The sequence below is a fragment of the Protopterus annectens genome, chromosome 14.part0 (assembly GCF_019279795.1).
Source record: "Protopterus annectens isolate FY-2018-M chromosome 14.part0, PAN1.0, whole genome shotgun sequence".
NCBI lineage: Eukaryota > Metazoa > Chordata > Ceratodontiformes > Protopteridae > Protopterus > Protopterus annectens.
Window position 1 is genome coordinate 502,637,125 of NC_056748.1, and position 26,647 is coordinate 502,663,771.

At 35.1% G+C, this 26,647-nt stretch overlaps 1 protein-coding gene across 1 annotated transcript in view; it reads left to right on the top strand.

Moving 5' to 3' along the window:
• The first annotated feature begins 20,156 nt into the window (after positions 1–20,156).
• LOC122788692 (extracellular calcium-sensing receptor-like) overlaps positions 20,157–26,647 on the top strand; it is a 78,402-nt gene continuing 71,911 nt past the window's right edge. The window contains exons 1-3 of the mRNA XM_044055587.1: positions 20,157–20,258; positions 20,428–21,264; positions 21,511–21,738. Coding sequence (XP_043911522.1) covers positions 20,157–20,258; positions 20,428–21,264; positions 21,511–21,738 — 1,167 coding nt within the window. The remainder of the gene's footprint in view (positions 20,259–20,427; positions 21,265–21,510; positions 21,739–26,647) is intronic.

Here is a 26,647-nt window from a genome sequence, read left to right on the forward strand (position 1 = left end):
CTACCATGAGACTTGATGAGCTAAGAGATGATGCAAAGACTGATCCAATTTTCCCAAAGCTTAACCACTTATCAATGTAGGATGGCCATCAAAGCAATTGTGTGTACCGCCAGAAGTACAATCTTATTTTCCATACAGAGATGTGATGTTGATGGAAGATGGTATCATTTTCAAAGGTCCAAGAGTTGTTGTTCCTACTTCCTTACAAAGTGAATACATTCAGATTTTACATTGTGGCCACTCGGGTTCTGAAGCTACCAAAAGAAGGGTGAGAGGACTAATATTTTGGCCTTCTCTATCAAAAGACATTGATAAAGTGCTTTCTTCTGGTTCAGTGTGTGACAGTATTAAGCCGCATTTGCAAAAAGATCCACTTCGGCTAAGCCAAGTTCCTGAACTACCTTGGTCAACAGTAGCAACTGACATATTTGAGTGGAACAGATAACACTACTTAGTGTTTTATTTATTTATTTTACCTTTGTTAACCAGGAAAGTCCAACTTGGAACAAAGCCACTTTTCAGCGGAGGCCTGGGGAGAAATGGTCCAGATGCATGTCTTTGTAAAGTGGGAGGAAACCAGAGCACCCAGAGGAAACCCACACAAACACTGGAAGGACATGCAGACTCCGCACAGAAGGGTCTCCAGGCGAGAAACGAACGGAGAACCTCTTGCTGTGAGACGACAATGCTATTGCTGTACCACTGTGTCATCCAGTGTTGGTAGACTCTTATTTGTACTGGTTTGAGATCAATTTTCTCCCTAACCTAACATCCAGTGCTGTTATTACTAAGATGAAATGTCATTTCTCAGGCCATGGTAGTCCACACAAGGTTATTTCTGACAATGATTCTCAGTTTACCAGTCAATTGTTTCAGAGATTTGCTAAAGAGTGGGACTTTACCCATGTTGCTAACAGTCCTGAATATGCTCAGTCAAACGGCCTTGCTGAACATATAGCACAGAGTGTAAAGCAATTACTGGAGAGGTCAAAGTGTGCCAAAAATGATATCTTCTTGAATTTAGTTAATCTCAAAAATATACCCCATGACAACCTACTAGGCTCGCCTTCTCAGAAACTTTTAGCTAGGCAAACCAGAACAACCTTGTCTATCAGTTCTAGTTTGTTGGTGCCTAATGCTAAAAATAGCACAGCAATCCAAGCCCAACTTTTTAAAAAGTATTCCCCTCAGAAGTCCAGCTATGATAAAACAAGCAGATTTCTTCATCCGTTAAAAGAAGGAGAGACCGTGAGGATGCAAACAGCAAAACACTTTGATCGATTTGGTCAAGTAAGAGGTTGATGTGCTGAGATCCTACTTAGTGCAATCTGAGATTATAGAGTACAGGAGAAACCACAGACATCTTCTTCCTGTATCAGAAACGATATTGCAGCATCGTACCCGTAGACTCTAGATCTCAGAGCAACCCAAACAATGTTTGTACCAAAGAACATGTCACAGTATCCATTCCCGTTCCTGATGATGTCCCAGTTGTCCCCAAAGATGAGCATTCCTTGAAGACAGTCCCATTTGCTAGATCCAATTCTGACTTTTATGTTACACAGTTAGGTCATATTTCTAGACCTAGTGTACAGCAATACAAAGCAACTTCGATATAATTGTTTTATATGTGTCTTAATTTTGTATAATTGCATGTCAAAGAATTAGTTTTGTATAACTGCATGTCAAAAGATCATGCTTGTAAATTGCACATTATTGAATACTGTCATTTCATATATGGATCATTTCTCAAAGAGGGAGGATGTAGATCAGTGCGTGTGCATGTACCTTTAAGAAGCATTTCCAGATGAAGCATGTGCATATAAATACTGAGCATGTGCAGGCAGCAGTGTCATTTTGATAGAACAGCCAGAGTGTTAACATGTATGAGTGTGGTAGTCAATCTGATTATAAGTTTATTTAAGTTTAAATTACAAAGCCTCATTTCTGATGTGTTTGTGCATAATAAAGCTGCTTGAACTGATCCCACGAATGTTTGTCCGTTTTATCCTGACAAGACGAGCAACATTTATAAAAAAACAAAACAAGGTGTTCATATAAGGTCATTCTTCACAATGAAGAAAAGAAACCTTTAAACAGTTTGGGTAAGCTGCAGGCCAGTGGCATTCAGCTCACTATAGGTTATTTTAGAATTTCTAATGAGATCTGTGCAGTCTGGCCAACCAGTTAAAAATTTTAGTGATATAGATTAGTAAATCTTTTTGATCTACTACTTATTTACCCTACATGAAGTGCTTACACTGACTGCAGCCATGGACTATCTTGAATGATGCTGAAATAAATTAATGACAGCTTAATAAATTTTATAGAATCTAATTATTTGTATCAAAGGCATATCTAGGGTGATTACCCACTCCTATACATAATTCAGCATTGCATAAAATGCACTGAGATCAATTGCTGTAAAATAAGTAATAAAACAGACACAATTGTAAGTTTTAAATTCTCTTATTTGTAGGTAAGCACTTATTATCAGCAGGTGCATTAACATACCTAATATGTAATTATGAAGCTTGCCAAATATAAACTTGAATTGTTTCAAAATAAACTGCGTATCCTATTGGATATTATATGTTATAATGTGCCTGATTGCTCTATACAACTAGGAGGAAACTTCTGCAAAAAGTCTCCCAAACATACATCAAACTCAGTTTTTTCAACCACCATGTCAAGTAATAAACGTCAAATAGCATAAGAATTTACCAAAAAGGATGGTATTATATACTGGCTGGGATTCATGCATGGTTAGTGTACATTGCTCTGTGTAATTTATTGTGAGTAATGGCCATAATTAGAGTGTGGGTGAATCAAAGACACAGCACGTCCATGCAATGTTGAAAATAAGGTTATTTTCAGGACAACCTGAGTACATAGTGATTTATTTATTTATATCTGTTTACAGGAGTAGTGCACTGCTCAGCACTGATCAATTTCAGGCTTAGCCTGGGTGAAATACAAAACATTTCACAAACAAAAAATAAATAAATTAATATTCAAGTTGAGAAAGGAGAACTCCTTTGCTTATGGCTGCTCTGGCTGGTTGGGATAGAAAAGATGAGATCTTTTAGGCCCAGAAGAGGATGGAGTTTATCTTGGCTGTCACTTTGTTTATGTGGAAGTGGAAGTTTAGTGATTGATGAAGCCATAGTACTAGGTATTTGAAAGTGGAGGACAACTCAATGGAATGGTTTTGTAGGTCAAAGACAGTTAAAGAGTTAGGTGCTTGATGGATTTTCTGTGGAATTCAAAAAAGCATAGTTTTGTTCTTGGTGGGGGTTAAGAAGTAGTTTATGATTTTTGAGCCATGGGGTGGTGATCATAGTAGCAACATACTCTGAGACGTTATGCTGAATCAGACATCAGTAATGGGACCAGGCTATGTTATGATCATTCACAGCCTCCAGTGACTTTCATTGTCTGGGTTTAATGTGGTCCATGGCATAGAAGAACTACAACTAGGAGACTGTGAAAGTGTACCCTGATGGGGTGCATCTGATGTATTGGGCTTGATGAATTTTGTTGCCTATGACATTTAAGTAAAACTTAATCTTACATTATGGCTTTAAGCAGTATCATGCTAAATAAGGCTGATGCACTAGGCCTTGCTAGCAAGGAATGGTTAGTGATATCATTACAATGATATAGCCAGTTAGAACCAATCTTTCTGATTCACTTTCAGCTCACAATACACTGTCCAAATAAGACAGATGTAGTCTTGTAATTCATGGGTGAAAACTTTATCTGTATGCTACTGCAAACAGTACATAGGCACCACTTGTGCTATGATGCAGAACTGTGGCCATGTCATAAAATCATGGTACAGTACTATAACCATGCCCAAGTGCCTTAGTGCGTCAAGGCAGGCAGATGCTCAAAAGAATGAACCTGAAAGTACTGTTATAATTTTTCCCCAGAAACATTAACTTCTACTAAAGTAATTGTTTTACATGTACACTTACCACTACATATTTTTTTCTAGAAGTGGATAAGTGGCAACTGAACATGGGAGGGTACCAAAGAAGGTATGAGTATCTCTCCAGATAGCAGGATGTGTATGATGTCTGTGCAGAGCTCTCAGAATCTTAACTGAAGAATCCTAAACAAAGCCAAAACATAATGAGGTGCAAAGGCTCAAAATTAGTCATATATTTAAAATATTATTGTTGTTACAGACATAGAAAGTTGACAGATTTAACAGGTTTTACATTAGCATGCATTTTTAGAAGAATATGAAGTCTGAAATGTCTGTCATAACTTATTAAGTGCAATCAACGCCAACTTCTCAGAAAACCCCAGATGTTATTAGGAATAGCTGAAAATATGAAGCAAAAACTGATATATTTTGAAAAATCAGAAGAGCTGAGTGTGATGTGTCAGTCAGTATTCTACCAAGCAAACACAATGCACCACTGGGAGAATATAAAATGTTTAATATCAAAGGAACAAAAAAACACAACAAATTCATTTTCATATCAGCATTATCAGGTCTAAAAACTCTAGTGTAACAATTGTTGCCAACTTAAATACATTTACAAAAGTCACATGACTCACATTTCAAATGCATACAAGTTGGACAATACACATTAAAATCGCTTACATTACTTCAAAATACATACTCAGTTTTACACTACACACTGTACTAATCAATGAAAAATTATATGCTGAAAAAAAAAAAACTTTCTACTAAATATTTTAAGCCCCTTCACTTAAGAACGGATTGTAAAGTGACCACATCATTTAAACTGGGAGCATGGATTGCATTTTGCACTAAAATCTGTCTTCTCTCAATTTAATATAATTTATAATATCTCCATCACATAGATTCAAAGAAATCAATTCAAGTACTAGAAACTTGAATGTAGATTTTTTCCTTCTTGTATTACATGTTTTGCTAACTCGGTAGTTCTTATTCTTTTTTCTGTGTCATTCAAATGTTCATACAGCCTGTGTTTTTGCGTAAGATTAATCTTTTGCACATATAATGCACTGCAGGTATCAGAAAGAATTTAATATACTAAAATGTTTTGACCTGAAATCAGCATAATGTTTAAGATAATATCTATTACAAGTCCTAGGATGCAGAAAAGTCTTTTTTGCTGACATATTTCCAGTAATTACAGTCGCCACAGAGCTGGGTGCCTATCCAATCAGACTCTTGCCTATGATGTTGTTTCTTTTATTATAATGGACATTTCAAGTTCTTTTTGTTCTTAAGAACAAACTTACTGGAGTCAGCTACTATTTTCCGTAGTTCATCATTAGAACTTAAGATATTCCATTTTCATTTTCATATGTCACAAATTGCTTGAGTATCTTGAGAAAATGTAAAAGAAAATCTGAAATTTGGGAATATACTTTTGTCCATACTTCCATTTAAATTATAATCAACTGAGCTTACTCTGTGATTTTCTTTTTGAACTATATTATTTTGAATGAATAAATATATCATTATTCTCAGCTCTAAGCTTAACCACTTTACCCTTAACTGTCAATAGTTCTTCAGACTTATGCTCTTTATTTTTCAAACTATTCTCTGGCAACTATAGTATATTTTCTAACTGAAGTTACAAGTACTCCTTGAGTGACTTAACATTTAGCTCTTTACTATATATGTAAAAAGAAATGTAAGGTGCATACTTTTATTATACAGGTACACCTGCTTCTCTTTTATACCCTTTTTTCTATGACTGTAGTGAAAATACTTCCTTGCAACCCTTTGCATATATTTACACCTAAGAAAACTAATTATATTATTATACAACGAAACAAGATGAAAAGCGAATAAAACCAGTAAATCTTCAAAAATAGGAGCAAAGCAGGAACCACTTGTGTATATCCTTGGATTTTTATTCAACCAAAAGTAGACAAGCGAAAACAAACCACAAAAAGGTACACGCCAAGAAAAACTGCATTAACGCTCTTAAACCACTGCGCTTTACCAGATGCACTTCATCAGATAAAAGCCTCTATCTACCCAGTCCTTTTATACCTTATTAAATTGGATAATTAATATCAATTACAGCAATTAAGTTAAAATCACAGCATTTAAAACCTTTTCCAGCAGGATAATATCTTTTAAAATAATTAAAAATACATAAAACAGATATGAACATCATCCTTATAAAAACCTTAGCTTAAAAAACATATAAATTCACTGTTATAAAACTTATGAAACTGAAATGTCAGTCTAATAAATTTGTTTTAAGCTCTTTCATTAATAAAATTCAAGCCCAGAACAATGAAATAAAATGATCAAGATTGCCATCCAGTGGTCATTTGTGGTTGTTGTACCTCTTTACATTCAAATAATTGCTGTTAGCAATATGTAAAAAGTTGATACATAAAATATGCAATTTATAAAACATAATAGGGACATTAGAAATCAAATATCCCCATGCTCATATGTATAAAATCATTTAAAACTATGTATAGAAATATAACATCATTTAAAATAGGAATCAATAAATACATACATATATTGCATCATAATTTAGCTGCACGTAACTTTAGAAGGGGCATGATACTAGTGTATTCGTTAAGTCCTGGTGCATTATATGCTTCTAGGGTCACTTGCCACCAAAGTTCCCTATACTCCAGTCTTTCTTCCCACGGCCCTCCTCTAATATCTCTTTCAATGTGCTCAATAACAGAAAATATAAAGCTAGCTTCTTTACATACTAAGCTACGTTTATATAGAGCATTGCTTTCTTTACAATTCTTTATATCATTCAGGTGCTCAAAAATTCTCCTTTTTAATTTTCTTTCGTTTTTTCCTACATAAAAGGAATGGCATTGTTTACAACATACAAAGTACACCAAGCCCATAGAATCACAATTGTAGTAATATTTATCATTTATTATTGTCCTGTTTCTTCTGTGAATATGTATAATATTACTATTGGAAATGGCTGTACATTGTGAACATCTGCCACATTTATAAGTTCCTTTTCTTCTTTTATCAGGGAATTCTGTATTTCTTTTGTTCTCCAATATATTCCTAATGTTTTTTGAATTTTTATATACAGTTTTGATTGGACAAAGATCATTTTTATCTATGTCCATCAATTCAGTAAATCTGCACCATTCTTTGTTAAAGATAGTTCTTATTCTTTTATTAATGCTGTTGTATTCTAGCATGAGAGCTAACTCAAAGTCTTCTTTGTTGTTACTGTCATCTGTAGCATTGTCTATATGATTTTTCATGTTGCCCCCTTTAATAATGGGCAAAAATCTATTATTCCTACCATTCATTACATCAGTTCTAACGTCATGTATAAAATCATCTGGGTAACCTCTATTACGAAACATATTCTCCAGAAGTTCACATTCTAAAAGGAATGTCTCATCTTCACTAGACATCCTACATCCCCTTACAAACTGTCCTTTTATAATGTTTCTTTTAACATGAAGGGGATGAGAGCTTTCAAAATGTAAGTAGGAATTGCAGTAGGTAGATTTCCTATAAATTTTAGATTCCAATCTATTTGCTTTTTTATAAATTTCCACATCTAGATACTGTAGGACGTCTGCAGAAATGTGATATGTGAATTTCAAGAAACTACTGGAGTTTTGTAAATAGTCTAGGAAGGAATATAGTGTATTCTCATCCCCAGTCCAGAAAATCACTATATCATCCAGGTACCTACGATACATGATCCATGAGGAATTGTATATACTATTCAAGATGTATTGCTCCTCCCAATATGCTAGGACTAAATTAGCATAAGTGGGGGCGCATGCTGCGCCCATAGCTACACCTTGAGTTTGCTTATAGAATTCTCCATTGAAATACAAGAAATTATTCTGCAATACTAAGTCCATTAACCAAATACTAAGTAACTTATCATTGTTGGAAAGTTTTTTATCCCCATATATAATTTCCTCAAACATTTTACTTCCTTCTTGATATGGAATTGAGGAATAAAGGTCGACAACATCTATAGTGACAAAAATTAAGTTGTCTATATGGTCAAAACTTGATAGGGAACTCAATAGGTCCCAGGAATCCTTGAGTATTTGTTCTCTATTTATCCATAATTTTTTAGTCATATTATCCACCAATTTAGCTAGGGCATGTGTCTTTGATCCATCTGCACTAACTATAGGCCTAAGAGGAGGATCTAATATATTTTTATGGATCTTAGGTATACCGAAAATGATAGGGACCCTGGGTTTATCAGTCTTTAGAAATTTAAAAGTATCTTGATTGATTAATCCATCCATTAGCATTTCATTAATAGAAATGTCTATTTTATTATAAGCTATATTAATCTAATTTCTGGATGTAACTTGATATTTATTTTCATCCCAGAGTATTCTATTCATTCTGCTCTCATATTCTATGTTATCCATAATAACTATGCCCCCACCTTTATCCGGTTTCATTATTCTTAAGTTGTAATCTGTTTTTAACTCTTCAAGAATCTGTCTTTCTATCTGATTCAAATTGTTGGGTGACTTTCTCCTAATCAGTTCATCATTTCTAATTTCCTTCTCTAGTATTTTCTCAAAATTCTTGAGGTATGGATTTAAAGGGGGGTTGTAGGTGGACCTACGTTTCAAATTCACATTGTTATGGGGTATAGTATTATCTGAAAAGAGCATTTTTAAATTAATTTTCCTCAAAAATAGCTTTATTTCAAGTAAAGCTTTAGTAAGGTCACCCTTGGTGGATGGTATAAACTTTAATCCTCTAGAAAGAAAATGAAAATGCCCTTTCTGAAGTTCCAAGGGGCTAAAATTATAAATATTAAAGTTGCAATAAGTCCATTTACTACCTTCTCTTGTAACAATATCTAATTCCAAGGGGGTGGTGGGTACATTGCAGGGTTTGTTTAATATCTCCCTCTTCCCCCCCTCCACTGAAAATTCTCCTCTCTTACTACCTGTTTGTTCATAATTCTTTCGGATCTTCTCAATGGGGGGAATTCCTCATCATATAAAGTTTCTTCTTCCTGAGGGTCCACACCATTCTTGGGTTCAATATTATCTTTATAATAATACTTCTTATTCGTATATACTGCTTCTTCCATATGTTTTCTAATAGGTGGATTAGGATAACTTATCTTGTTTTTATAGTCTAAAATATCTCTCTCCATTTTTTTGATTTTCCTTTCTACTAAAGTATCCATGTCCCTATCTATCTCTTTCCTCATACTAAAATATTTGGCTTTCTCCTCATCAATGGAAAAAATAAGATCACTAGTGATGGCTTTGTCCAGGTTCTCTATCTCTTTAAAAACTTCTTCCTGAATTTTGTTATTTTCCCTAACCATGAGATGCAACATCTCTAGACCACATTTGTTAAAAATGTCCATAAGATTCAAGTGAAAATCTGACCCTGGTATAACATTATTAGGGTATTTAAATACCCTTAACCCTTTAGGCACAATGTTCAGGGAAATACATTCGTTTAAATACATATTTTCAATATTTAACACTCTGTATTTGTGCAACATCTTATACAGTTTGTTTAAATTGTCCTTATAGGGAGCATTGTTAGGTCTTTCTGGTGCTCCATTAGCAAAATCTTTAAAGCTAATTTTCTGGTGTAACCAGTCTTTTAAATTGCGTGTTACAGTACCTTTTTTAGTTTCAGGATGGCGTGTGCGAGTGTCACGCTTGTCTCCATTAGAACCTGCAAGCATTCCTCCCCTGTTTGCCTCATTAAAAACGTTAGGAGTGTTGGCTGGATTAAATGTATCTTTAGGCAGGTCCTTTTCATAGCCGGCATCCCCTCTCGCACCAATAAGCTGTTGTCCTGCATTTCCTTTTACGTTACATGGCTCAACTTCAGACCTTTTGGTCCCCACGAGGATATTGAGTGTATTTCGCTCATGCGCAGTCAACAGGGAGGAAGCTACAGGAGTTAGGAGGTTGATGAGTTCGGTTAACTGACCAATCAGTTTACGGGTTAATCCAAGGTCTTCCTGCTGCTTAGCAGGAGCTTCCTGCACCTCCATAACAACCACAAGTACAACGAAACAAGATGAAAAGCGAATAAAACCAGTAAATCTTCAAAAATAGGAGCAAAGCAGGAACCACTTGTGTATATCCTTGGATTTTTATTCAACCAAAAGTAGACAAGCGAAAACAAACCACGAAAAGGTACACGCCAATAAAAACTGCATTAACGCTCTTAAACCACTGCGTTTTCGTTTACCAGATGCACTTCATCAGATAAAAGCCTCTATCTACCCAGTCCTTTTATACCTTATTAAATTGGATAATTAATATCAATTACAGCAATTAAGTTACAATCACAGCATTTAAAACCTTTTCCAGCAGGATAATATCTTTAAAAATAATTAACATAAAATAAAAACTAAAAAAAATAAAAATTAAAATAAAAACATTAGGAATATATTGGAGAACAAAAGAAATACAGAATTCCCTGATAAAAGAAGAAAAGGAACTTATAAATGTGGCAGATGTTCACAATGTACAGCCATTTTCAATAGTAATATTATACATATTCACAGTAGAAACAGGACAATAATAAATGATAAATATTACTACAATTGTGATTCTATGGGCTTGGTGTACTTTGTATGTTGTAAACAATGCCATTCCTTTTATGTAGGAAAAAACGAAAGAAAATTAAAAAGGAGAATTTTTGAGCACCTGAATGAAATAAAGAATTGTAAAGAAAGCAATGCTCTATATAAACGTAGCTTAGTATGTAAAGAAGCTAGCTTTATATTTTCTGTTATTGAGCACACTGAAAGAGATATTAGAGGAGGGCCGTGGGAAGAAAGACTGGACTATAGGGAACTTTGGTGGCAAGTGACCCTAGAAGCATATAATGCACCAGGACTTAACGAATACACTAGTATCATGCCCCTTCTAAAGTTACGTGCAGCTAAATTGTGATGCAATATATGTATGTATTTATTGATTCCTATTTTAAATGATGTTATATTTCTATACATAGTTTTAAATGATTTTATACATATGAGCATGGGGATATTTGATTTCTAATGTCCCTATTATGTTTTATAAATTGCATATTTTATGTATCAACTTTTTACATATTGCTAACAGCAATTATTTGAATGTAAAGAGGTGCAACAACCACAAATGACCACTGGATGGCAATCTTGATCATTTTATTTCATTGTTCTGGGCTTGAATTTTATTAATGAAAGAGCTTAAAACAAATTTATTAGACTGACATTTCAGTTTCATAAGTTTTATAACAGTGAATTTATATGTTTTTTAAGCTAAGGTTTTTATAAGGATGATGTTCATATCTGTTTTATGTATTTTTAATTATTTTAAAAGATATTATCCTGCTGGAAAAGGTTTTAAATGCTGTGATTTTAACTTAATTGCTGTAATTGATATTAATTATCCAATTTAATAAGGTATAAAAGGACTGGGTAGATAGAGGCTTTTATCTGATGAAGTGCATCTGGTAAACGAAAACGCAGTGGTTTAAGAGCGTTAATGCAGTTTTTCTTGGCGTGTACCTTTTTGTGGTTTGTTTTCGCTTGTCTACTTTTTGGTTGAATTATATTATTATAGTTATCTGAGAAAAGATACAGTAACATATAAATAGTCTTTGAAATCATTAGAAGAAAATCTATCATTGTCTACCTGTTTTCTATACAAGGAAAATATCTATAGATCTTCTACAAAACGAAATGTCTTCTCATCCTATTATCATTTAAAACACATTTTTCTCCCATTGTAACAGGACAATGTTTTCATAAGCATTGTCACATGACAATATTGTCCTACAAATCTAAAGGCATTATATTCAAGCACCATCTCTAATAGTGTACAATACACATTTATATTTTGGGTAGTGACTGATAAACATTCCTTTAAAAAACTAAAATCTACTACACCTTCAGAATTAGGTATGACGTTTAGAGAAACACATTCATCTTCTTCTTCTTTATCATACCATTGATAAAAATCATTGAGAAAATGTTTGGTATCATTCAGAACTATATCTGAATTAATTGTAAAGGCATGCAATGTCTTTTAGAAAAATATCCTTACAGGCTCTGTAATCCAACCTCCACCTGAGACAATAGGGCTCATGGGAGGAGATTGTTTATTTTTGTGTATTTTTGGTAGTACATACAGTTCAGAAATAACTGGCTAATACAATACAATTGTTCAGATAACTCAGTTGTAAACTTCCCACTCATGTATAAGTCGTATACATTTGATTTAAAATTCATAATCATGTTATTGATTTCTACTTCACTTATTAATTGATAAATACCAGCATATGCTAAAACTCATTAGCAGCACTATTATAACCATCTAAATCTAAAATGTCAATACCCCTGCCCTTGGCTGTTTGTTTAATGACAATACAGTCAACTCCCTCTTATCCTGCCTCTCTTTAACCAGCCAAAATAAGTCATACAAATTGAAAGAGTATTACTTCAAAGCTGCTGATTTATTTGACAGTAACAATTAATTGCATATTGCTTTTTTAATACTTTCTAAAGAACTGAAACATTTTTCATAATTTTTGAATTTGTCCAACTGTTTTTTTATGCAACTAGGTTATTTTTCATTCGGTTATTATAGCATAGCTATATGGTTAGGGTGTATATTATGATGCAGTCTATTCGCAGCAGCTGTCCATTGGTCACAGCCAATTGGCAGAATGCAGTGGGTTGAGATACCCCATTAGAGAGGGGTCACCCATTCGTATGAGTCACAAGACTTAAGAAAAATAAACTAGAATTCCAATAAATAACAGCAAATTTCAGAACTCACTGTTACATATGTAAAGCATTTACATGATGGGCTTGTATCTTGTGTGTCCCTTCAGATTGTGTGTGTATGGGGGGGGGGCTATGCACAGCATCCCAACCCCAAATATGAGCTATAGCAAACCAGCCCATCACTGGCTTAGTGAGTCCCATTTCAATCACCAATACCGGAAAGGACCATAATTCAAACTGAAAAACTAAGCGTTGAAATCAATGCACTAAAAGATATTACAATTCTAACTGACTTTTACAGCAAGCAATTGTCACTTATTGTTGTCAGAAAAAATGCATGTTCAGGAACATTTAAGTATCAGAGTGAAGTCATGATTTCGTCATGTCAAGATATGCTGCAACTATCTAGCTGCAGTGGTTTACAAGCTGTTGATAAGAAATGATACCTAACTCATTCTATATATTATATTATATTGTGTTAAAATGTAAAGCAGGATAGCAGGGAAAAGAGCGTAGCACAGTTTTCTTGTGAGTGGCTATTCAAGCTGTTGAAGTGTTTAAAAATGGGCGAGGCATAAGTTGGGGATTGCATTCTTATTGCTCACTGGTTCTTTTACGTCACGCTTATTGCTTTGTTTAATTTTAATAACTAACCCCATTTTACAATCATAATTAACCATCAGGTAGACTTAGCTGCTATTTGGCTGATTTTTTTACCTTTATGGCATAATAAATTGCTAATACATTATGTTGTATACAATGGTTTTATAAGAAGTTATTTCTGAAGTTTTTCTACAATTTTAAGTGCAGTTATTGCAAAATAATTGTGGTGAACTTAACTTTTGTAGTTTCATATTTCCTTATGATTGATACTGAAAATTAATATCTTTGTCTGTTGTTTTAGATCATGTAAATAAGAAACAATAACAGAATGACCATGGTGGTGGTAGTGGTTGTTAGAACAAAGAAAACAATATAAAACTGGCAAACTGTAACCAACTAGGGGTCATAATGACTGGCAGAATGCGAGAGAGAGAGCATGAAAGATAAGTGATAAAGAAGTAGTGGAACAGAAGGAATAATTAAAGTTACAAGGGGTAATGAATAATAGGAGAAGGGTCAGATATGAGGAGCATTACGAAGGTCTGTGTGAAAAGGAATGGTGCAAGACAAGTTCTATGGAGAGGAGATATGAAGAAAAATGTAAGGGCAGTTGATGACGTACAACTGTTGCAAGCATGTTATCCAACACTTCCAATTAATTCCAAAGTTTTGAACCTGGTCATTACAGTAGGGCACTCAGGAAGCAGTTAATCCAGGAGGGCTGGTAAATGACACTGGTTAAGGAGTACTGAAGGCTGCATATAAAGTTGCACATGAGAGTGATAGCTCATGGTCTAGGGCATCTCACTCTGAAATCTAACTTATTGAAAACAACGTAATCAAGAGCAAATCCATATTAAATAGTCAAGAGTAAGAATAAACCAAAGCCATTTTACTAAAAAAGACAGTCAACAAAAATACAGAAAACACAATAGTAGACAAAATTATACACAGCTTTTCTTTTGACGGGCAAAGCCCCCAACACCCTACATACCAGATAGCTATGCATACTGTAAGATCAGGTTTCATTTAAATGTATTTTGTTAGACAAAAATACAGTATTCTCTTTGCATAAGTCTAGCAATGCAGCCATATTAAAGCAGTTTGTCACATTGTGCATACAGTTTTAGTGACTGCACTTTCAATCAGTGAAAATAACCTTCAGTCAAGAATACTGATAAGAACAGAATGTGCAGTACATTGAGAACAAACAGATGACAAGCACAAGGCTTGGGAACCAAGGTTAAAGAGGCATGTAGCTTATTAGGAAATACTTGAGACACAGTAAGTTAAGTTAGTTCATTTGGACTGATATTCAGAAAGTCACTGCAGTGCACACACTCAAGTGTGAGTGCAGAAGTCATGTCAAATAGCCATCATTCTAGAATATTAGTGTTATTATTCATGAAGATCAGAATATGCGTGCAGAAACTTTGGACATAATTATCAGTACTTTTATTGCAGACAGTCCAGAATTTATGGACAGTAAAATGAGTGCAGAAGCTATGGACATTAAGATTTGATTCAGATATTGTTGACATTTACCTCCACTGTACATAATAAAGCATTTTAACTGAACTAAAGTGTGTGCACACTTTATTCTGACGATTTTGACCATAAAGGAAAGACTGGCACCTGTTCAAATCAAGTTTGTGTAATTAACAGATAAACACATTCATTCCAGTCTCATTCCAGTTTCTTACAGTTATTTCCAGTTCATACCAGCATTCTAAAGTTCTATCAATTCTTACACATACCCGTATAGCTAATCCTGAACTTAACACAAAAAGAACAAATGTAAATCTAATGATAAACTTTAACATACCCCTAACAATAAACATAAGCCTGACCCCAACATTAAACCTAAACAAAATGCAGCAATAAATCTAACCTTAACCCTAAATCTAAAAGTAATCTTAATGGTAAACAAAAAACAAAACTTCAGCCCTAATCCAACCCCTAACTCAGTGGTAAACCTGCAGTAACTGACTTAAGTATTCTAGTTAGCATGTACAACTGAACTGCTCTTCATTCAGATACAACATTCAGCCACGTATCATTTCATACAACTGCGACATTCACACAAATCAAATTTTAAATGAAACACCTGGCCAAACAGATCTTTACCAAAATGCTTGCAAACAAGTGGCCTGATCCCATTCCACTCATAGATTGCCTATGTTTGACACCAATAGCTTGCTTGTTCCTTCCAAGGATAGCCACTGTATATTAAATTTTGTTGGGGACATAAATCATGCATGGAGCAAGGATAAACATCTATGGTGGATTTTACATGGAAGAAGGAGGAATGCTCATTGTCAGACAACTAATAATGACGATTTCTAACATTATCTGGAATTAATGCTGAAAGACTCAGTGAAAAAGTGGCTTGTGCTTTGGAAAAGTGCATGCATTTTGATGAGGATTAGAAAAATGATTACACTTTAGAGATGTCAGGACACTGAACTGATTGTAGTGGAGCATGGTAATGACGTAAGAAACACAGGGTATGTTGAAACACTGAATATTTTCTGATGTAGCATATCAATGTTGTTAGAAATGCAAGATGTGTTTATACAGTAAACTCCTGTATAATATGGCACTGGCCACAGAATGAGGAACAATGTAGAAAAGCTGAACACATCTGAAGAATGAGATAACATAATGCCACAGCCGTCTAATCAAAGTAAAAGGTAGGGAATGTTTGTGAAGTCCACTCATATTCTATGAGTCAAACAGTAGGACTTCCAAAGTCCATTAGCTGAGTAAAAAGGTAGGATGCTTAAGTCTCTGTTCAAGATGGTAAACTCTAGGATAAGCAGTTGTGACTTCCATAAGTAATTAAAAAGTTTAACAATGTTAATGATGTAGCAAGGTTGCCATGTATCCCATTTACTGCAAAACAGTCCCATTTTCAGGAATAGCATCCTAACACCCACATCCCATGGCAATAGGATGCTAATTAAATTAATTTTTCACAGTTTCTGTGTTTGGTACCAAGGATGCCACTGACCTTGCTCCAGTTACGTAATTCAGTCTGTAGGATCTATACCACTATGGCACAAGTTTCCTGGCCATGATAATACCTGACAGTTATTGCACCAATATATTTGCTGTTTTACTGATTGTCACCTAATGGTTAAATAGTGAAATATAGATTTCTGCTGGTAAGCAGAATATAAATTTCTAGTATCTCTGTATGCATGGAGGTATATACTGCTGCCATTACAAATGGGCCAATCAGGGATTAACGGAATGACTCTAGATAACTATGCCTTGTACATATTGTGTTGTATCATGGTTCATGTCTCCTCATTTAACCTAGATAGCAAAGGAGTGATCATGTGAATGTATGAAGCACATTATTCTGTGATATTTAAAACAGTACTTAAGCTCATATCAGCATTGTAACTATGGGATTGTCCAATTAATTTGGCATATTTTATTTTAGTATACATGTTATTTTCTGCCTATTGGCTAGAGGAATACCAATATCTTTCAACATGCAGCCAAACATCCATTTACAGAAGTTCAAAAATATTAGCTGTTATGTTCCAGATATATGCTTTTAGATGTCTCTCATAGAAACCTAGGCTGCACATAGCAAGAAATCATTCTTCACTGACCTTTAACAACAAAGTCTGAGAAAAGACCTTCTAACACTTATTAATAACATTTCTGAGTAAATGCATAGAGCATTACACAGAAGGCTGTTTGACGATCTTTACTTAAGTGGTATACTGAGCCTATCAACTTACCATGGTTTGATGCATACCTGAAATTTAAAAGTTTTCCAATAGCCATAGATCACTCGCTATTACACTTCCATCTCATTACACTTGCTGTCCCAGTCCTAGATATCTTTCTGTTTACTATATTCATTAATGCAATTCATTTTCTTTGACTAACATACATGCCCTACTGTACACATAACACATGACCTTGTGGCTCTCTGACTACTCATGTTATGCCTTAATCTGCTAAAACTCTCTCATTATCCTTTAAAACTTGTTTAAAAGTTCACCTCAATAAATAAATAAATAAATAGTTAACATCATACTCATGCTTTTTTTAGTACTCATAAGCAACTTGCCATGATTCTTTCAAATTGGTTAATTACCTCACTCAATTGTGGTGACATTTTGAAAATGAACAAATTCAAATATCTTAAGGTACATCTGCCTCACATTACAAACGCACACGCACATTCACACACAAACACACACACACACACACACACGCACGCACACACACAGACACACACACAGACACATGCTTGCACGTGTGTACGCACACACATACGTGCTGTTCTATTTTTGTCTGCCTGTCCTTGCATTTTATCCTATCCACTTATCTACATCGCTTTCCTTTTCTCCCTCTCCCTTTCCATCTTCTCATCCAAAACAAAATGGAGACCTTATCCTCCTAACAATTTTCTGTCATAGCATACAGTCTTCTATGTTTTTAGTTTATGTGACAGTCTTTTTGCTGTCCCCCCTTTTCCTACAATGGAACAGTCTCACTGAAAAAGTGATGCCATCTAAGCTACAGAAACACTATGATGATTTCCACCATAATATTGAAACTCCAAAACCAAGAGAACCTTTCACACATCTTGCACATTCCAGACTCTATCTCACAGCACTCACAGAAATACAGTAATAAAGCATTATCCAAATTCATCCTTAAAACTTGCAACCATCTGCTAGTACATAGAACATATACTTTTAAGAAAGGTTTTCCTACAATGCTAAAATGTCATTTAAAAATGGCAGCTACTACTCCTTTACTGTTAATTTTTCATATTTCCTGTTGTCATTATAGCATAGTTCTTTACCTCTGCTTTAAAAGTTAATATCAACTTGCCTTGAATTATATATTTTTTAATGTTTCTGGTAATGTTTTATTGTTAAGTAATGTTTAGTCTAGGGCACATAGTTTAATATGTGCCGCATATTACTCACTGTGTTTTATTCTTTTTGTTTCTGAGTTATGTATAGTTACTTTAGGTTTTGAATTTTCCAACTTATGTAAAGAAAATGTAACTAGAATGGGATCCTGTAGTCCAGTCCACTTTGTTTTCAAATCCATGCAAATATTCACACACACACACACACACACACACACACACACACACACACACACACACACACACACACACACACACACACACCTATCTATATTTATTATTCAAACTATAGAATACTCAAAGTATAGAAATGTTTTTGGTGGTGCTAAAAATATAGACTACACAAATGACTGAAAGCACATTTGTGAGAATCTAATAATGCTGAATTAAAGTTTTACATAGTGTTGGTAAGTAGGAGTGTGAAGGAAAATGAATGTGTGAGTTATAGCGTTAGAGTAAGGTTTATGAAATGGCAAACGTTTAGTATTGTGCAGTTTGGTGCTATGTGTGTTCTGTATCCTTTTGTCTCATGTGGTGGTATTGTTATGGAAAGAGATTTTAGTAACATAATGTGTAGGGCTGGGGTAAGTGGGATGGTAGGGTTAGGGATAGCACACATGAATAAGGTCACTCCCTCACATCACCTTACTCATGTACTAACCCTATTTCTACCCTTGCCCTAACCTAAGCCCTACATTTTACATTACTAAAAAATCTTTCCCTAACAATAGCACTACCAAGATGGCAGTAAATCTGAGATTTCTGGCTGGAGTTTACTGATAAGGAACTGTTTAAGGAGAAAGAAGCAATAAGTATTGTGATACTGTACTTCAGCAGTTAGTGTTTTGTGCATTCAGTCTTTTTCTATATTTAAGGTTCAGTGTTTTGTGTTTTCTACATTTCATAATATAATCATATCTATCCATCTTTCCCACTGTATAAATATACATACATATATATGTATATATATATATATATATATATATATATATATGTATATATATATATATATATATATATATATATATATATATATATATATACATGGTTCCCTATCAGAAGCCTGAAACACTATAAGCCTGAAAATCAAAATCCTGAAAACTATAGACTGAAAGACCAAAATTCTGAAAGACCAAAATCCTGAAACTCAAAATCCTGAAAACACAAAATGGACATACTGACGTCATTGTGGCTTTGCTATTGTTAGCCCTGTGGTGTTGGGTCATGCGTTGGGTTCAGGTAAGTGTCTTGTTGGTTTTATGTTAGGGTTGGGGCGGTTTAAGTGAGTTAGGGTTAGGGCGCAGGTTAGGCATGTATGCAATAGTGACAAATATTGGGGTTAGGGGCGGTTTAAGTGAGTTAGGGTTAGGGCGCGGGTCAGGTGAGTGTGCGATAGTGACGGACCTTAGGGTTAGGGTTAGGGTCAGGGTCAGTTGGTAGATATTAGTGTCTTTATAGTGACATATTAGCATTATTTGTGTTTTCAGGATTTTGAGTTTCAGGATTTTGGTCTTTCAGGATTTTGGTCTTTCAGTCTATAGTTTTCAGGATTTTGATTTTCAGGCTTATAGTGTTTCAGGCTTCTGATAGGGAACCATATACATACGTGTGTGTGTGTGTGTGTGTGTGTGTGTGTGTGTGTGTGTGTGTGTGTGTGTGTGTGTGTGTGTGTGTGTGTGTGTGTATGTATGTATATATATATATATATATATATATATATATATATATATATATACGTGTGTGTATGATAAAACACAAGTGTAACCTACCAGATGCACAGTGGCTAAGTGCAGTTCTACTTTCACGTGACCAAAACTATGCATTTGTCAAATGAAAACTCTGGATGTAGGGGTTCCTCATTTCCCCAACGAACAATGACCTTAAATATGATTGATTATATCTAGAAGTGAATGGGGTAAAGTTTGATGCATATGGAAATTGTAACGCACAGAAAAAAAGCTGATCTCAAAAGTGAACTGACTGTTTTGCTTCCAACTGAATTGCTTTTAAAAAAGTTAGCTTTTAACAAACTGGTAAGGATATAAACACAAGTAAAATACGTACTCTAGCACTTATCAATACATATGTGCTTATATTGTGTAAGTTCTCCCAATTACAGAAACATTTTTCTCTGAAAAATGCAATACAAAATTTAAACTTGTCAAGGAATATTATAATTAATTTGTTTTATTTTTCATGTAGATAAGTCCTGGTGCAATGCATCCTGTTTTGAGTGATAAATTCCTGTTTCCTTCCTTCCTCCGCACGTTAACTGTAAACAAATTTCAAAATACAGCCCTGGCTTCTTTGGTTGAACTGTTTAATTGGACTTGGGTAGGACTTTTAACAGAAGACAGTGACAGTGGTGATGTAAGTAGCCAGGAAATACTGTCTGAGATTGAGAATACTGGTGGATGTATTGCCTTTGAACAAAAAATCAGTGTGCTTTACTCAGAGGAAAAATTTATTGAAATCATTGATGTGATTCAGAGTTCATCAGTGAATGTAATAATTATCAACAGTGATGAAGTGCACACAAAAGTTTTACTGGATTACCTTTATATGCAAAATGCAACTGGCAAAGTTTTGGTTTTGTCTGCATTGTGCATCATTACTCCAGGACTGTTTACAAAAGAGACTTGGAGATTATTGAATGGTGCTATAGGGATCATTCCTTATTCAACAAAACCGCCTGGATTTGATGAGTTTCTAAGCCATCTGAAGCCATTGACTTCTCCGGAAAACATCTTCTTGAAAGCATTCTGGGAAAAGGCCTTTAATTGTAAATGGTCAGTTAATGGTGACCCAGATATACATCCTACAGTAAATGTGAAGGAAGAGTTATGTACAGGAGAAGAACTGATAGAAGACCATATCACAGCTTTGTTTGAATTAAATGACTTAAGTTACACATACCACACATTTATTGCTGTTTATGCTTTGGCACATGCCCTAGATAATTTAGCATCATGTACACCTGGAAAGGGGCCATTTGCTAATCAGTCTTGCGCTACTGTTCATGATGTACAGCCATGGCAAGTAAGTATTTTTTCCCCTTTTAAGTACATGTGCAATTGATGGAAGAAACACAGTGAAACCTGTGCTTTCGTGGGAGGGGTTAGGGGAGAGGTGCTTTTGTACCACCATTTGTTCAAGTGACTGGTTCATTCAAAATCATTGCAAAATTGGATTCTGCATTGTTTTACACCATTTAATTTATTAGGGGGGGAATGCAGTGGGAAGTAATGCTGCCTAATTAATCCCTGATTCTGTCTGATATTTTAGGTCCTCCATTACGTGAGGAATGTCAAATTTACAACCGTGACTGGTGATTATATATTTTTTGATGAAGAAGGGGATGCAATATCCATGTTTCACATCATTAATGTACAGATACTGTCAGATGAAAATTTTGAATTTGTAAAAATTGGTCAGATCAACCCACTAGCACCACTCGGTGAAGAAATTTATATCAATATGACAGCCTTTGTATGGAATGATGAATATAATCAGGTTGGATTTTATTGTTTTAAGGTTTACTTAAATTAGAGTTCTGTTTATATAATTCTGCCTCATTTTAAATTTGTACTTCTATTTAATTCTAAGATATAGCAAATTAAAGACAACTTAAAATGTAACTCCAAATTACGATAAAAACAGCACAACTTAAAATGTGCTTACTGTGAATATTGGGAAAACATATTGCAAATGTAGTTATTTCTTAATTAGAGTTTTGAAGTTAATGCTGCATAATCCAAAATATGTGCTATTTTAGAAACTGTGTCCATATGTCCAAGCTTACATTTTGACTCAGTCACTGTTGATGTTCAGATTTACAAGAAAAACTTGCAACAAACCCCAAATAAAGTGATATATATTAGATATGTTTCATAGTTATATAACTACCTTCCAGTTGTCAGTATGTTCTATTTTAAAAACTAATGCTTGTTACATTTTTAACCAAATCTGTAACATTTGAACAGAAAAAAATGCAGTAATGGCAATTGATCACCAAACCTTTCTGAGGTAACCACATCTCAAACTAAAGGAAAATACTGCAGGTTTCAGTGATCAAAATGTGAATGAATGATTCATCACTGGTTATAATGACTCTGTCCTTTCATTAGGTGTAAGTGAGCATTGGGTCTGGATAGAACTGCATTCACACAAAACATTTCAGTAAAATATATGACATACAATCTTTATGGCAAGCTTGCACCACAGATAAGACATATCACCAGTAATCTAGGTTACTGGTCCTTCCAGTACAATTATATTACTGATTCCATAACATTCACATTTGGTGTATGTTTTGATAATTGCTGCTGTTGTAAAGTTATTCCCTTCAGAGTCTTAACTCAGGTGGGGAAAAGAGGGTGACTACCCTGGGAATAAGCTGTTACAGGTCATGATTGGCAGTTGCCAATGAGCCACAGGTTGAGTACTGGCCTTCATTTAAGAAGCCTCATTTGATATCATAGATTTTTAAATAAACATATTTAGTAGCTATAGCAAAGAGCTTATTCAAATTCCTTGCTAGAGTTACTAACAGTAAGTTACAGAAGCTTACTGTGTTACTAACTGCAGCAAATATATTAGCAGTTGTATCAAGAAACCTGCCTAAGTTTTTTGATTCTTTTTTTTTCTCCTCAAATTTGGAGAGCACCTTCGCTGAACATGATGACAAAGTGAATCTACTGACTGATACATTTAGCTCTTACTTCACCTAACACAACCCCCCTGGTGCCCCCTGTGAAGTCTCTTCCAGCATTTCCCTCCCAACTATCAACAGGGATCAGGTCCTGGCAGTGCTTGCTAAGGCCAAAAACACTACTTCAGTGGGCCCTGACAATATCCCTGGTTTTCTCATAAATAGCCTAAAACATAACATAGTAGGCACTATTCAACTACAGCCTCAAAACAGGTTACATGACAGGTAAATGGACACAACAGTCATCCCTCTTCATAACAGTGAACCATTAACTGACACCAGGAACTAAGTCCCATCATTCTGGCAAGTCTAATATGCAAAGCCATGAAACGAATTATCATGGAAACGATCAGTAAGGACATTAGAAACCTACAGGTGATGGACCCATTCCAGTCTGGCTTTAAGGGAAAGTCTTGCCTACTTAACCTGGTAGAATTCTTTGAGAAGATCACTAAGGCTATGGATGAGGAGAAAATGGAGCATGCTGCCTATCTTGACCTGGCCAAGGCATTTCACACAATACCCTACTCAGATATTACTGACAAACTCACAGATCTAGCCATAAATCTCCATATAACTTGGTGGATTGCTGGATGGCTCATAGATAGGACCCGAGAAGTCAGGATCAGTGAGACCACTTCTACCAGGAGACCAATCACCAGCAGAGAACCCCAGGGCCTCATGTTGTGCTTGCTGCCATTTGGCATTTACTTCTTAAAAGTCAAGGATAATGTCAAAGACCTCTGGGTCACCAAATTCACTGATGACTATAAACTGGGAACTATCATAGATCACCCCCCACCATGACACTGACATCCTACAAGAGGGTCTAACACAAACAAATGACTGGTACCAAAGCCACCAGTTAAAGCTCAATTCAAAGAAATGCACTTGGGAAATTGTTCCCCCAAACTAATTACTCCATTGTTAAAACACCCTTAAGGGTAAACCCAGTAGTTAGTGATTTGGACACATATGTAGACAGCAATCTGGCGTTTAACCAATATGTAACCAAGATAGTAAGAAAATCATTCTATGTTGCCCAACTCATAGGCAAGGGTATGGCATTCGGGTCAAAAGAGGTTATAGTACCGCTCTATTCATCGCTTATCAGACCCATCACTGAGTACACCCTTAAAGGTTCCTTACCAGGAGAATCCAGGATATGAACACTCTGTCCTACACAGACCACCTTAAGGCCTTATCTCTGTACTCAGTTTCCTACAGGTTACTGAGAGGCCATCTCTACCTGGCATATAAGTATACCTCTTACAGCAAGAAATCTGGACAAAACCATAAGTAATGGAGGGACAAAGGCCCAAAAATAGGGATGGTTTTTAAATATTGTTCTTATAGGGTCTATGACACAGCATCAAAAAGGCCTTTCATCGAATGCCTTAATAATTGAAAATTGCGTTAATATAAATCAATTTTGTGGGAGGGGGGGCTGCCCCCCCTTAAATATATATACCAACTCCAAAATCGCACTACAGTGAGGAAAGGGCAAATTTTCCGATCTTCACTGTACCACAATCTCACAAATGCAACTTCTATTAACACAATTTTCGATTATAAAGTGGTTCGATGAAAGGCCTTTTCGATGCCGTGTTACAGACCCATTCTTATAAACTTAGAAAGTTAATATAATAACACATTTTGCATTAGCATGAATTTTCTGAAGGGTATGATGTCCAAAACTCAAATGTCCATCATTATTTTCTAACTTCAAGCATCAATGATTTACAAATCGTTTACCAGAAAACCAGAATTTTATGAGGGAGAGACAGAAAAATATGAGGCAAAAATCTAGACATTCTGTGAAAATCTGGGCAGTTGTGTGGTGTTCATATAAGGCATTCTCAAATCCAGCTCTGATGGATCACTTGCACATCCAGAAAACATGCAGCACCAGAAACACTAGATCCCAGGACCTGAACTTTGTCTGCGACACACATAGATTTTGCTGGAGAGACTGATATTCCACACATGGAATAAGTTCCACAGCCACTTGAAGCAGAGTTCATCCCTGTCTCTATTGAAACAAAATGTTTATCATCACATGGGAAATTGCAAATTCAATCCTGGTCAGGCCCCTATGTCTCTGACAGACAGAAGCTGACAGTAAGCATATTAATTCCAAACTAGCATACCCCCCGCCCATAACCCTTAGCTGCCTCCTTACTAACTTACCACACCATATAGGTGTCCAAGGTATCTGGGGACAAAACTGGGTTAGGTTGCACTGCTAGGCTAATAAAGACCCTGGTTATCTTTAGCGTAGTATAAACCTATGAGTCTGTGAATACTATTTACATAGCTATGGCTCATATTCCCATCTGCTTTTGTTTAAACCTTCCCCCTCCTACTCAGTAATTTATATTACTTAGGTTCTGTGACATTCACTGTTGGTGTGTAATTGTTCTCAACTGTCTTATTACTGTGGCTTGCAATGGATGTATTATAGTACTGCCTGGCATTCTGTTCATGCATTTTGCGGCCTCTGCTCCTCTTTTGTCCTGTTGTTTATCTGCCCTACTACCCCCCCCCCCATTTTGCCTCAGGTATTCACCTACATAAGACTGTATTATATCATGTAAACCTGTACAAGGCTAGCAACACTATTTCACATCTTAATTTTTGTAGATCACAATTCTTAGAACCCCATCTCATGTTTCTGTTTTGATAACTGTTATTGTTTCAAAATTATACCCCTCAGCCTATATTATTTTATTTACATAATACCCGTTTTCTTTGAAAGTGATTTTCTAATGTTTTTGAATCATACCTTTGCAACATAGCCATGGTGCACTAACTGCAAAACAGCACCTTTATCCATTGGGGCACTTCCTTCTTGAATTTTGATGAGAGAAACACTTTTTTAAATATGCAATTTCCACACATTGACATCACTGAGAAAAAACAGTAAACTTTAACCTTAGTAGAATCAGTGTAGGAAAAAATGTGTAGTGTGCCCATAGACTTTAATGGACATACCCGCTCACACATGGAAATTTCTCATTAAAGTCAATGGACACACTGCGTGTTACCACTAGGTAATGTCACAGTAGTAAATGCTAAATTTATTTGGTTCATAGTTTGATAAAATGTTTGCAAATATTTTTATTAAAAAATTTCCCAAATACATAATTAAAGACAAATGGAAAATGCATTGCGACACTCGACTCCATGATTCATAAAATGCCACAATGCATATCATAATATCAGAAAATCCATTTAAACAAAATATTGTACATCCTTCTCAGTACATTTACGTCACTTGGATTTTATAACATTCACAACTGGTGTGTGCTTTTGTAACTGATATTCTTTTGATGTTATTTTTACTTGCCAATATTACTGTGGTTACATAATAACTGTTTTCTTTAAACCCTCCCCAACTCATTTATACGTTTATATTACTGTGATCCTATAACATTTACTGTTAGTATGAAGCTGCTGTTGCCAGTATTATTACTGTAGTTTGCATTGAATATATTTTTAAACTGTGTTATGGTACCACCAACCTTTCCATTTTTAAACTTTATTTCTTTCTTCCTATTTTGTCCTATGAATTGTTGTTTTGCTGCCATTCATTCTTATGTATAATAACTCATTCTAACAATATCACTTTATTTGGATAAAACACTGCCTTCTGCAGTTCTGCAACATTTTTGTACTAATTACATTATTCTTTCCTTGTTATGCTTTGCA